The sequence below is a fragment of the Mandrillus leucophaeus genome, unplaced genomic scaffold, assembly GCF_000951045.1.
Source record: "Mandrillus leucophaeus isolate KB7577 unplaced genomic scaffold, Mleu.le_1.0 Scaffold436, whole genome shotgun sequence".
Classification (NCBI taxonomy): Eukaryota; Metazoa; Chordata; class Mammalia; order Primates; family Cercopithecidae; genus Mandrillus; species Mandrillus leucophaeus.
The window spans coordinates 703,011-716,790 of NW_012104654.1; the positions used below are offsets into that span (position 1 = coordinate 703,011).

General features: G+C 40.3%; 1 protein-coding gene across 1 annotated transcript in view; it reads right to left on the minus strand.

Annotated features, from left to right (window-relative positions):
- MDH1B (malate dehydrogenase 1B, NAD (soluble)) overlaps positions 1–13,780 on the minus strand; it is a 39,751-nt gene that overhangs the window by 12,449 nt on the left and 13,522 nt on the right. The window contains exons 6-9 of the mRNA XM_011993880.1: positions 12,648–12,789; positions 10,793–10,956; positions 8,044–8,183; positions 7,377–7,428 (exon numbers count right to left, since the gene is read on the minus strand). Coding sequence (XP_011849270.1) covers positions 7,377–7,428; positions 8,044–8,183; positions 10,793–10,956; positions 12,648–12,789 — 498 coding nt within the window. The remainder of the gene's footprint in view (positions 1–7,376; positions 7,429–8,043; positions 8,184–10,792; positions 10,957–12,647; positions 12,790–13,780) is intronic.

Here is a 13,780-nt window from a genome sequence, read left to right on the forward strand (position 1 = left end):
ACCTCCTGAGGACCGTCATGGGCCATGGTCACTCACATTCGGCTCGGAATAAATCTCTTAAAATATCTTACAGAGTTTGACTCTTTTCATCAACAGTGCCATCATCCAGCATTCATCAGTCATATTGCTAACTAACCACTCAGCCAAACAACAGATGTCCCCTACCTACCTTTCCAGCCTCATCCATCCTATATGCATCTGGAAGACATTGTATTCGGAAGACATGCACATTGTTGTACAGAAGATCTCCAGACATTTTTCATATTCTGTGACTGAACTAGCTCAGTTTCTGAAGAAACGCCCATTTTTAGATCTTTAGCCATCTTAGGTCCCAACTAGATTTCAAGATACAATTACATTTTCTCCTCTCTACAGGCTTTCTCCTTTTCATGTGAGCTTTTAGACTACTTATTATGTACTTTCCTTCCTTTTGACCTGTCTTCCCTTGTTTTATTAAGCCATTTAATTCACTGTGTGTCTTGGCATTTACCTTTTCATATTCTCATGACTTCTTTCCCCAGTGAGTGGGGCCATCACTTCCTTATTGTGCCCCCAGTGTTTCTCACAGTGACCAGCAGATAGAAGGTGCACAGTGACTATCTGGTAATTTTCTCCAAAGACTTAAACAGATTTTAAATATAATCCTATTTTGTGAATACAGGATGACTTAAGTCCCACTTTATGGTTGGTGGGTGATCAAATTTCTTTCTTTGCAATGTACTATTAACCCTTGAATAAAAAGGGCAGTTTAAAAAATTGAGTGTAAGTGTACCTACCATCTGAGACCTGTTCTTTCTGGCTGTCATCTGTGATGGGTAAGGAGATCCTTTTATCTTTTTTATGTAGTTCAGTTTCTAAAATCAGGAAATTTATTATTGCATTAATTGAAGAGATTAAACAAGCCTCACACAAGAATAATCTCATTGATATGTTAGTAAGCAGAGATCTCCACACTGTGAGAGTCTCTGATTTTGGAATATCTGGAAGAGTGTTTCTCTGCAGGGGCAAGAGCCAAAGGTGACAGAGTTAAGATCAAACACACACACACATACACACACACACACACACACACACACACACACACACACATACCCCTTGACCTTCGTTAATAAAAACACAGCATAAAATCAAGTCTTTTTTTTGTCTGTCACAAAACTTCTATAATGCAAGTATATATGGGACAGTTAGGACTAACTACAAGTCAATGGAGTCAATTTTAGAATGACTGTTTTGTGGCCCACTCCCATAAAAGGAATTTGAAGCTCTATTCTGCCTAGTATAGGAAGCCACACAGAGGGCCTCTACATTCTGAGAATAAAAGAATTTGAGTTAAAATCAATGGCCAATTGGACTTCTACATATCCCTCTGTGCCTGCACCTCCACCTTCCTGCCTCCTCTGGGCTTTGGTTTGGCCCACTCCTGGTGACTTGGCCATCAGCCAGAACCTCCTCTGAATTCCCAAACCCCACCCTCTCTCTGTCCTTCCTCCCCAACTTCCTGTACTTTCACCTTACTCAACCCTCTATGGTCTGGACCAATGGCACCCACTCTGTCCCCTGCAGTTGATTTTGATGAGTTAGTCCATTCTGAAAGGCAGCAACTGTTTCAATTGGTTGGGATCTGTACCCACACTGATTGTTAAATAGTTTCAATATCCCCTTTGTTTGGATTCTTTTATTTTTTTTCTGTTTATTACTTCCTTCCTTATCCAATCTAGACCCCCATAGTCTATCACTTCATCTGCTTTCTTGCAATGGCCTTCGATTTCTTTGCCTCACCTTCTTCGTTCCCAAATGCTAAGTGAATTGGACTCATTTTCCACTCTCATGTTCAATGTGGATAACCAAAGTCACCTTAGCACCTATTTTAGGCACCAGTAAAGCACGTGCACAAATGTGAGAAAAATAAAAACTTTTTGGAAATAATTTGCTACTCCAAATAAAGTCAACATGGAAGAACTCAAAATTTTGTTGGAATACGTTGTGGGGTTACTTTTACTCTAACTGCATTTATTCTAAGCAGGGGGTAGCAGTATACTCTAATATTTTGGGGTTTACTACAGTCATGCATCTAGGTTTCTGCTCCTGCATCCAGGCAGCTGAGCATCTTTGCAAGGAATCACACAATCATACATTGCAGGCACTACAAATTAATGGTCCCTAACTTCCACTGAGCCCTTAACTCTGAAAAAAATTATATTTTTTTCTGCTTTGTGTCTCTCCCTTCCTCTTAACAGTTGCAGTCATGTGTCAGTTAATAATGGTAGATACATTCTGAGAAATGCATCAGTAGGCAATTTTGTCATTGCATGAACATGAGAGAATGTACTTACACAAACCTAGATAGTATAGGCTACTATACACCTAGGCTACAAACCTGCACTGCATGTTACTGTACTGAATACTGTAGGCAATTGTAACCATAATAGTATTTGTGTATTTAAACATATCTAATACAGAAAAGGTATAGGAAAAGAAAACAGCATAAAAGATTAAAAAATGGTACAACTGTATAGGGCACTTACCATGAATGAAGCTTGTGGGACTGGAAGTCGCTCTGGGTGAGTCAGTGAGTGAGTGGTGAGTGAATGTGAAGGCCTAGGACATTATTGTAGACTACTGCAGACTGATAAATACCATGCACTTAGGCTACACTGAAATTTTTTTTTCTTTCTTTGATAATAACTTAACCTTAGCTTACTGTATTTTTAAGCTTTTATGTTTTTAAAAACCAACTCTTTTGTATTAGCACTCTGCTTAAAACACAAACACCTTGTACAACTATACAAAAATATTTTTTCTTTTATATCCTTTTTCTTTAGATCCTTTATGTCCTTTTATAAGCTTTTTTCTATTTTTAAAAATTACTTTTTTCTTTTCAAATTTTTTTGTTAAAGACAAAGACACAAACACATACATTATTAGCCTAGGCCTACACAACATCAGGATCATTAGGAGGTCACTAGGCGGAAGGAATTGCTCAACTCCATTACGTTATGAGACCATGCCACAGTTTGCCCCAGTTACTACCAGACTGAACAAAGGAGGACGAACATAGAAATGAAGACAAAGAAAAAGGATTTGTTTTAAAGAAAAAGAAGGGGTCAGGGGAAGAAGGAGGCTTCTTGCTTCTAGTGAGCAAAGGCAGCCCTGAGCGTCTACAGCCCTTCGTATTTATTGGGTAGAAAGAGGAGGGAGGAGCTAATGGTTGGTCAGCTGCTTGACTGATCACAGGTTCCCATTATTATAGCTAACAAGCTTCAGATGTGCCTAATCACAAGAAACACTGCACTTGGGGTGCGATAGCCCTCAGCATTCCTTCTGGGCGGCAGATGCAGTTCGTCAGTTTGCTAACATTCTGCATTTATGAGAACAGTTTGCTGTTTACTCATATAGCCTCCACTGAGTTGATCACGACCCTCACTCTGGCCCGCAACAGGACCACTGTGGTATCATGCCATCTGCCATTGACCAAAATGTCGTTATGCACACATGCCTGTATTTCAAACCTTCATGTCTTTCCTTAGAAGCCCAGCCTTTCCCTGAGTCTTTGGCCTTCAGGAACTGGTCCCGCTGCCTGTTTGGTTCCGCATTCCTCCATTCCACACACTGACTTGCATCTGCATCCATCACCTCCCCTTCCTCTGGCCTTAGCAGCAGAGACACTTTCAGTTTGCAGCTGACCCTGTGCTCTGGCACTTGAGTTCTACTTGAGCAGAGAACCCTTCTGCTCACTCCCCCTCTATCTTCACCCTCTCCTCTCTAATAGTAGTTAAACTTTAACATCCAACCATCCAGATATCCATCCATCTCTTTGTATTTTTGGATATGTATATCATGCACATGGAACAAAATCCAAGAGGCACAAGAGACCCTGAACTGCAGAAGTCTTCCCTCCCCCACCACTCAGGTCCTCCTCCAGGAGGTCATGATGGTTATCAGTTTCTTCTCATTACTATCAGTTGCTGACAACTCTGTGTCCCCATGTCCAGCCCAGAGCTCTCTCCTGGGCTCCAGAGATACGTGTCTGTTACCCACCAGAACTTTCACTTAGATGACTCTTGAAAGTCTGCTCCTTCTCCTGTATTCATTACATTAATTGCATCTTCCCAATCATTTTCCTGACTCAGAGCACATAGTAAGTGACAAGGACAGGAGAGGCAACCAGCTTAGGGACTCCAGCTGCCCCAGATTCTGCCCCCAGGACTGAGGAGATCAAGAGTTCTACACATTCAATTCATTTGTGGACCACTGTTTGGGAAGTTCTGCCTCAGATAACACCATCACCACGTGTTGAGATGTTGAAAACATCAGGGGCATTAGAGAGCGCTCTCTTATCCTCAATCTCAGATTGGTCAAGTTCTGTCAATTGTATCTCTTGCAAATATAGCTCTTTCCCTACATCCCCACAGTCACTGCTTGCTTAAGGTCCTCATCATTTCTCTACCTGCAACAGAACTGGTCTTCCTGCTTCTTGTCTCTCCCCCTCCAATTCATTCTTCCCATTGCAGACAGTGATCATTTTAAGTTAGAAGCTGCTCCTGTCTCTCTTCTGCCTAAAGTCCTTCACTGGTTTTAACAAGGCCTCTACTTACCTACTGGCCTCCTGACATTCCTCAAACTCTATTTTCCAGATAAAGCAAATTGGCAGTTCTTCAAAAGTTCTTTCTTTCTTCTTTATCTTTGAATGCGTTGCTTTCTCTGAATTAAACAACTCTCCCATTTACCCCTACCATGCCCCCAACTGTTGGCCTTCCTTCCTCTCATAACTCGGTTTCGATGTTACCTCCTCCCAAAAGCCCTTCTATGAGGTCAGAGCCCTGATGGGGCCCTTCCCACTGCTGTCATGGTGCATAGCACATTCCTCTGGCCCACAGCATTGAGCATGCCAGCTCCAGAGTGACACTCTGGCCCCTAAGGCTAAGGTCCTTCCTTTCTACTCTAGTCTCATTTCTGCCTTCTCCACTCCACAAAATCAGTCTCATCAAAGTCATGAATGACCTTGGTCATACAACCATTGGGTATTTTTCAGGTCTCATTTTATCTAACACACCAGTAGCATCTGACAGTGTAGACCAGTCCTTGTTCTTGAAACACCCTCTGCCTTCAGGTCTTTTACATCATCAGATTTCAGGGGCTTATCCTGACTCTCTGACCACCCCTTTCTCATGGTCTTCTGTCAGTTAACCATGACAGGCTAAGTTCCTCCAGGCTTTCTTCTCTTACCTTCTCTCTAGACAATCTCCATCATACAGATAGCTTCATCTCTATTTATGAGTCAACAACTCCCCATTTGGCAACTGTAGTCCAGATCTTTCTGAGCTCCAAGAAGTATGCAGTTTTCCATGTGACATTTCCATTTTAGATATCACACAGGTATTTCAGAATCAAAATTTAAGAAATGAAACTCATGCTTTTTCTACTCTGGCACCATGCTTCTTCCTCTTCCATCCACAGGCATGCATGCACACACACACCTCCCACATTCTCATATTTTCTCTCTCTCTCGTTCTTTTATCATTTTCCCCTTATCAATAGTAAATCTGCCCAGTTGCTCAGTACCATTTTCCCCTTATCAATAGTAAATCTGCCCAGTTGCCAGTTGGGATTCACCAGAGCCAATCAGATTCATCAGCAAGTCTTGATAATTCTACCTCCTAAATATCTCTGAAATTTCTACTGCCTCTGGTCTTGGCTGTATGCACTATCCCCCAATACCAGTCTTTCTGCAAACAGTCTTGCTTTATTCCAGGATGTTTTTCAAACTAATCCCACACATGACCAGGTTCTCTCCATCTAGAAATCTTCTGTAGCTCTCACATCTCCTCATGGCTGTATCTCTCAGCTCCATCTCTTCTGGCTTTGGCCACATAAGCTTTTCCACAGTTTTTCCAAACAAGTTGATATATACTTTCCTGCTTCAGGTTCTTCCCTTCTATCCACAAGCATGAGCTCTGACAGCATGGCAGCCAGCAGTTACTCCTCCAATGCACCACAACTGCAGTCATCTATATAATGTGTGGCCAGCCCCTTGATGGACTGCAGGTTCCGAGAGGGCAAGATCAGGTCTATCTCATTCACCTCTGTATTTCTAGCTCCTAGCACTAGCTTATAGTTGGTACTGCACACACATTAGCAGAAGGAAGGAATGTTGGGCTCCAAGACACTTGACTAAAGCCCTTTGCATAAATAAATTGCTTTATTTCTAGATGTATATAACCATACCTAAGATGAGATCATCTTTAAGGCAAAGAAAAGATGTCAGCCCTCCCTTATTTCTCATGAGTGGAGAAAATACCAATAAGAAATATAAGCTTATTGAAATTTGTTGGCTTTTAATAAAGTTATCTAAAAATAAATCTGGTGTTGTAGATTGAATTGTGTTTCCAAAAAGATATGTTGAAGTTGGCCAGGCGTGGTGGCTCATGCCTGTAATCCCAGTACTTTGGGGGGCCGAGGTAGGTGGATCATGAGGTCAGGAGTTCAAGACCAGCCTGGCCAATATAGTGAAACCCTGTCTCTACTAAAAATACAAAAATTAGCCAGGCATGGTGGTGTGCACCTGTAGTTCCAGCTACTCAGGAGGCTAAGACAGGAGCATCACTTGAACCCGGGAGGCGTGAGTTGTGGTGAGCTGAGATGGCATCACCGCAGCCTGGGCAACAGAGTGAGACTCTGTCTCAAAAAAAAAAAAAAAAAAAAAAAGATATGTTGACATCCTAATGCCTGGTACCTGTGAATGTGATCTTATGGGAAATAGAGTTTTGGTGGACATAATCAATTTAAGATGGGATCATACTGGTTTAGGGTGGGTCCTGAATGCAATGACTGGTATCCTTATAAAGAGAGAGAGAGAGATTTGGAAACATAGCCATATACAGAGGAAAGACAGACATGTGAAGAGAGAAGCAGAGGTTGGAGTGATGCAGCAACGAGCTAAGAATGCAAGCACTGTAACCCAAAGCTAGAAAAAGCAAGAAAGAATTCTTTCTGGAGCCTTCAGAGAGAGTGTGGCCCTGCCAATACCTCACATCAGGTCTTCTAGTCTCCTGAGCTGTGAACAAGTAAATTTCTGTTGTTTTTAAGCCATTCAATTTGTGGTAATTTGTTATGGTAGTCCTAGGAAATTAATAAATATGATACCTACAACATTTATAAGATCACAGTGTTCTTAAGTTGTGTTTTCTTTAACATTCTTATGAGATGTTTTATTTCAAAGGATACATTGAACTTAACAGTTTATTTTGTCATGAATTTAGTTTAGAAATGATAAAATACAAATGGGAGTTATTCATATTAACAGTGATTCAGTTATAATAAATATGTTAATACTCTTTTAATAGCAGTCCAATAAAACGTCACATCTAAGAGCTTACCTGATTGGTATGGCTGAAAATGTATCTTGTCTCCAAGTGCAACAAGTTTCTCCTGTTGAAAAATTTTATAATCACAGAATTAAATGACCACAATTCCTAACTTAATTATTCTTTTTTTTTTTTTTTTTTTTTAGATGGAGTTTTGCTCTTGTTGCCCAGGCTGGAGTGCAGTGGTGTAATCTTGGCTCACTGCAACCTCTGCCTTCTGGGTTCAAGTGATTCTCCTGCCTCAGCCTCCCAAGTAGCTGGGATTACAGGCCTGCACCACCATGCCCGCCTAATTTTTGTATTTTTAATAGAGACAAGGTTTCTCCATGTTGGTCAGGCTGGTCTCAAACTCCCGACCTCAGGTGATCCACCCACCTCGGCCTCCCAAAGTATTACAGGTGTGAGCCACTGCATCTGGCAACTTAACTATTCTTTAATAGAAAAACACTTTGATTCTTCATTTTTAAATAACGAACAAATATTTTTAACATACCAGAAATTGTATAACCAAATGAGTAATGTTCTTTCACTGATGTTTTTCAAACTTTTATTATCTCATTACTTTTAGGAATTAAAAAAAAATTTGAATCCATAGAAAAACCAATATATGCCTTGGCCTAGGGGAATCAGTTTAAGATCATTATCAAGGTCAGTCCCCTTGCATCTATTCTGACATTACCTGAATTAGATCACTTGTCATTCTGGTCATTATTTGTTCACTTATTTCAATATCTTTGAGATCCGTAAGAACCACCCAAGTTCCATTCTCAAATTTCACAGGCATAGAAAAGACGATCCCTTTAGGAATACCAAACTGGCCTGCAGTGAGCAAACACAAAGCAGAGCAAACACAAAGCAAAGCAACACCGCAGAACTTAGAAACATGCACCTTTTCTGTTAAGCACTGTAGAAAAGCACAAACATAATACAGGATTTTTAATGATAATGATGGAATTAAATTTCTGGGAGTTCTTCTCCAAGGAGGACAGAAACACTCCCTCTAGGATTGACTAAGCAACTATCTAAGTTCTAACAATTCTGCCATCTGTATTTCTCTCTCATCCAGAGGCTAGTGCAGTCTTTCTCTTTTGAACCTTGTCTGTATTCTTTTTGTCTGTCTGCATGGCTTTTCTCTGGACCCCTATGCAGCCCATGAGCCTAAGTCATTTGTCCATCTGGCCTTCCACTCTTCTCGCCTGCTATGGCACTCACACAGCCAGAGTATGAGGAACTGGGAAGGGAAAGGAGAGGAGGCAGGAAATTTGGTTATTCCTTTGCAGCCTCTAGTTTGCCATGTGTTTTGGTGTGTGTTTGCTTCATGTGGGATGATTTCCTTTACATGTTTCTACATCTTAAGCAGAAGCCATCCTTCATTTAATAACACATTTAATTTCTTTAAGATATACAGAAATACTTATATTTGGATGTGCTCTAAATAAAAAGATTGACCGTATGTATTACTAACTGAGCACCATTCCGACAAAACTGTCCCCGTTTCTGGTGCCTCAATCACATAAGAAAATTATTTCTGCCATTCTAAACAACAAAAATGTCACCAGGGCAAAAAACAAACAAACAAACAAAAAAGCAACAACAACAAAAAACATTGAGGACATTCAAGAAACCGAGATCTAAAAGACTTTTCCTTAGAGGGCTTCCCAGGTCCTCAAGTAATGCTGTACTTTGTTTAATGTGTGAAGAGCTAGCCTTATGGGCAGACAAGGTCTGAGGGTTTACCTGTTTGGTATGGTTTCACAGAGACAGACAACAATCATCTACCCCTCTCCCCCAAGTACTGCATTGTTTATTTCTGAATATAATTCCTACAGAGATTAATTAAACTTTCTTTCTACAAATAAAGGTAAGGTTTTAAATGCCTGTTTCCCTAAGGAGATAATTTGCTGATCTGAATTCACACTATGGCAATGTTCATGCACCTTAACTTCAGTTGAACAAGATTCACTGAGTGTCTGGATATAAAATACTTCTCCCATGAAGAGGCAAAGAGGTGGCCCAGAAAAAGCCTTTGCCCTCAGGGTGCCACAATGAAGGGGACATATGCAACTAATCACACTATCAAAAATAGGCAGACTATAATATTCTCTGTGACAGGGGAACAAAATGCTATGTGGGGATACAGAGGAGAGACAGAGATTCATTCTGACATGAGGGATTTGGGGAGATTTCCTTAACCTGCACTGGTGTCACTGAAACAATAGGGAAGATCATGGTTCTACTTATAACGTAAAGAATACAAGAGATGGAACCAATTGGGAAGGAAGACAGTACATACAGTTTGGTATATGTTGGATGGAAGTGACAACATGACATCCAGGTGACAATGTTTCAGAAGCTAGAGGCAGAGAGGCCCGAGTCTGCAGCTCTGGGAGTGGACAAGCTTGCTAAGGGAGAAAGTAGAACCCAAAGGGAAGAGATGCTTAAGATAGACCTTACAGATGACAGAACAGCAGCTATTCTCTTTCCTGTTGTGTAAAAATGGTAGAAGTCAGCCAGGCGTGGTGGCTCACGCCTGTGATCCCAGCACTTTGGGAAACCGAAACAGGCAGATCACAAGGTCAGGAGATTGAGACCATTCTAGCCAACATGGTGAAACCCCGTCTCTACTAAAAATACAAAAATTAGCTGGGTATAGTGGCGTGCACCTGTGGTCCCAGCTACCCAGGAGGCTGGGGCAGGAGAATCACTTGAACCCGGAAGGCGGGGGTTGCAGTGAGCTGAGATGGCGCCATTGCACTCCAGCCTGAGTGTCACAGCAAGACTCCATGTCAAGCAAACAAACAAAAATGTAGAAGTCTTCTGCATAGTTTTTAGCAGATTAAAACATTAGGGCTGTAAAAGTTTATATGCAGTATTTGTGGATGGAGAGCAACCTTTCCACATCACCAGTGTTGCCTGGTACCCTGAGATCTGGGTCCTTAAGTGTCCCTCTCTATCCTGCCTTTGTGTCTGTGCTCCTATGGCTCCCTGTGCCCAGCGTTCTTTCCACACTTGTCTTCCAGGTCAACACTCCTTATACTTTAGGCTTACTGGAGTGTCGCCTTCTTTATGAAGCCTGTACTGGTTCCCCCTGCTTCCTGCCTAGAATAGAACTTGCTTTCCCCTTATCTCATGCTAGGAAAACCTAACAACAGATTTTGTTTATGTATCTGGCTCTTGTTTATTCCACCGTAGGTTTCCTGAAGGCAGAGGCCACATCTTAACTCCTATGTGTATTTCCAATGCATTCATACAAAATATTGTTGACTTTCTGAATGAATAATTGAATGAATGAATTATTATGAAATTGTAAAAGTCCAGGCAGCTTATGGACCACGTTAAGAGCTAGATGGGTGGGGACACAGAATTAGGAGCACAAGGCATAGACATAGGATTTAAGATTTTACAAGACACGAAAAACCCAGATTTACCTTCACTCAATATTCCTAAAGATACAATCTCCCCAGGCGGTGAGCCATGATACCAGTATTTCAATGTAGTGGCTATACTGTGTGCAGCCAAAATGCCTCCAAATTGTCTTCCTGTGGCGGTCAAGTGTTTAAGAGTTGCCACAAATTCTCTTTTTATCCACTCACTGTAAGGAGAGAAAGAAACAATTTTACAATGGAGAGAGGAATTAAAGTGAAAAAGAGTATTCCCTGGCTCAATGGAACTAAGTATCAGAAACCTAATACACAGTCAAAATAGAAATATGACTTTATTTCTAGTGTCTTGCCTCAAGTGTCTTCAATCCCCATAAAAAAGTCAATTGAAAAATAGTGAAAGGTAGTAGAAAGGAGTCCCAAGATGTCAAACTAAAAATATGATACTATAAACATGGAACACAGAAATGTGGCTAAAAATGGCAAGAACCATTATTTTCATTACAAAGAATTGATCCTGTGTAGACACTACCTTGGAACCAGTAGTACCCTACACATTAAACAAAATAATTTCATAAGACATTGAATTACAGGGTGAGTATCCCTTAGCCTAAATGCTTAGGACCACAGTGTTTCAGATTTTGGAATATTTGCAAACACACAATGAAATATCATGGGAATGGAACTCAGGTCTAAACACAAAGTTCATTTATGTTTCACATATACCTTATACACATAGCCTGAAGGTAACTTTATACAACGTATTTAATAATTTTGTGCACAAAGCAAAGATTGTGTAAATTAAACCACCAGAAAGCAAAGGTGCCGAGTGTAGAATTTTCCACTAGTGGCATCATGTTGGTGCTCAAAAAGTTTTAGTTTTTGGTGCATTTCAGATCAGATTTCTGATTTTTGGATTGGGGTGCTCAAGCTGGATTCACGTTGAGAATTAGGAAAATAATTATATTTTTATGATCTGAAGTCTAAACTCAGAGAATAGTCCAGCTGGTCAGTCTCTGCTAACCCTGCACGACACAGCTCTATGCAACACTGGTCCTGCCCAGGCAGCAAATGTAGAGGAATCACGCTTCAAAATAGCGAACTTCAGACACATCCTCCCTAGGCAGGGGTGAAGTTCCTATGGTCTGAGGAAGAAAAGGAAAGCAACGGGCAGTGGAAAGAAAATGCTACCACTGGGAAAGTGCTGCAAAGTTTAGAAAAAATGCTTCAGAGGTGCTCCTTCCTGCTTCTCCTCTGCCTCATCATAATTGCTAGGGCTTATCATGCAGACACAGCTCTAAGTCCTTTATTGGGAGTAATCCATTTCATCTTCCCCAAGACCCTATAGGGAGGGCCCTTATTATGTTACCATTTCCACTTTGCAGATGAAAACTGAGTCATAGAGAGGCTAAGCAGCTTCTCTAAAGTCACACGGCTACTAAGTGGCTAAGTGAGAATCGCAGCCTGGGTGGCTTGGTCCTGGGACCGTGTTCCTCACAACCTCTTGCTTCGGCCTCCTGCCACACAATGCCCAGCCTGGCCTGTGCCTGCTCATCATCTTAATTCCTTGCTTGAAAACATTTCAATTAATTTCAACCTGGATAGATAGCTCTGTCTTTACACTTAGTAAGATTCCCTTATACACGCTTGCTTTAGAGATAACCTTACTTGAATATATGAGCTACTGAAGGATCTGAAATATAATAATTCATAATTTCAAAATCAAATCAATTACCTAGTTGATATTCTGTGGAATTTTCTGTGGTAGACAGCATGAACAAATACGAGTGTGAACAATGCAAGTTATTTTTGTACAAAGATTTATAAGATGATTTAAAAGATTACAACCATTAAACATTTATTTTAACGCTGTCAGTATGCTTCACTTAAAAATACACCATACCTGTCAAAAATCAAGTTTAAAAGAGGGCGTGAATAATGAAGAGGTCCCCAAATGGCACTCTCATATCTGTACACCCTTGTTTTTCTCAGATCAACGTAATTATTTCCACTGATATTACCCCAAATGATCACATCTTTAATGTCTGTGAAGAACGGAAAGTTAAAAAAAAATGTATATTAATATAAAAATTACTTGAACCCTATTTTTTGTTTGTGTGCATGTTTGTTTTAGGATTTGTTCTTTTGTTATAAAATGAATCTAAGTTTATGATTCCTAAAATTGTGCAAAATGTGTGGATCACCTCCCTAATTATCATAGTTTGGCAGTACCTAATAATGTTCTGTGAATGGTATGGTGTATAATTAAATTAAAGAAATAATGAAATGTTCCCTGAAAGAAACTGCTACTGAAAATGATTTCACTGGTGTTTGTCCTGACTTTGCTTGCCACTGAGAGAGAGAGAGGTGGAGAGAGAGTGAGTGAGAGGTCAAGAGAGGTGAGGGAGACAGGACTTTTTAATATGCTTTGATTTTTGACAAGGAGTTCTTGCTTCTAGACTAGAATAGAAATTAGGACAAATCACTTAACTCTCTGATGGGTTTCATCTCTGGCAAAATGAGGATATTGTAAGAGGACCCTGGGCAACATCTTAGTCAACAAATTGTTATGAATTCTATTCTATGTGTGAGGCACCTCTAAGGTACTAGGTTTAGAAGAAAACAAATCGGCTCAAATCCTTGCAACATTCTAGAGGTGGTGGAAATTGGATGAGAAAACAACTGTTATACAAAGTGATACATGCTAAGAAGTAAAATAAGACCACAGTGGTTAGAGAGAAATAGGCATTAGCATTCAATATGATTTTATCATTGTGAACTGTCTAGGAAGGTTGTATGAAAACTGCAAATAAATAATTTTATTTATTTACTTATTTAACTTATTTATTTGCCTAAAAACTTAATCACTTTTAAGTCCACACCACTTCTTACTGTGGAGATTAACTTCTTCCCTGTTCTTCTGTATAAGATTGCTTTTGTCTTCAACTAACAGAACATCCTACTGACTTGTCTTAACTAGAAGGACTACTTTTCTCAGGTAGGTCATGGTAGGCAGTGACATGTGCTGGTTCAGCA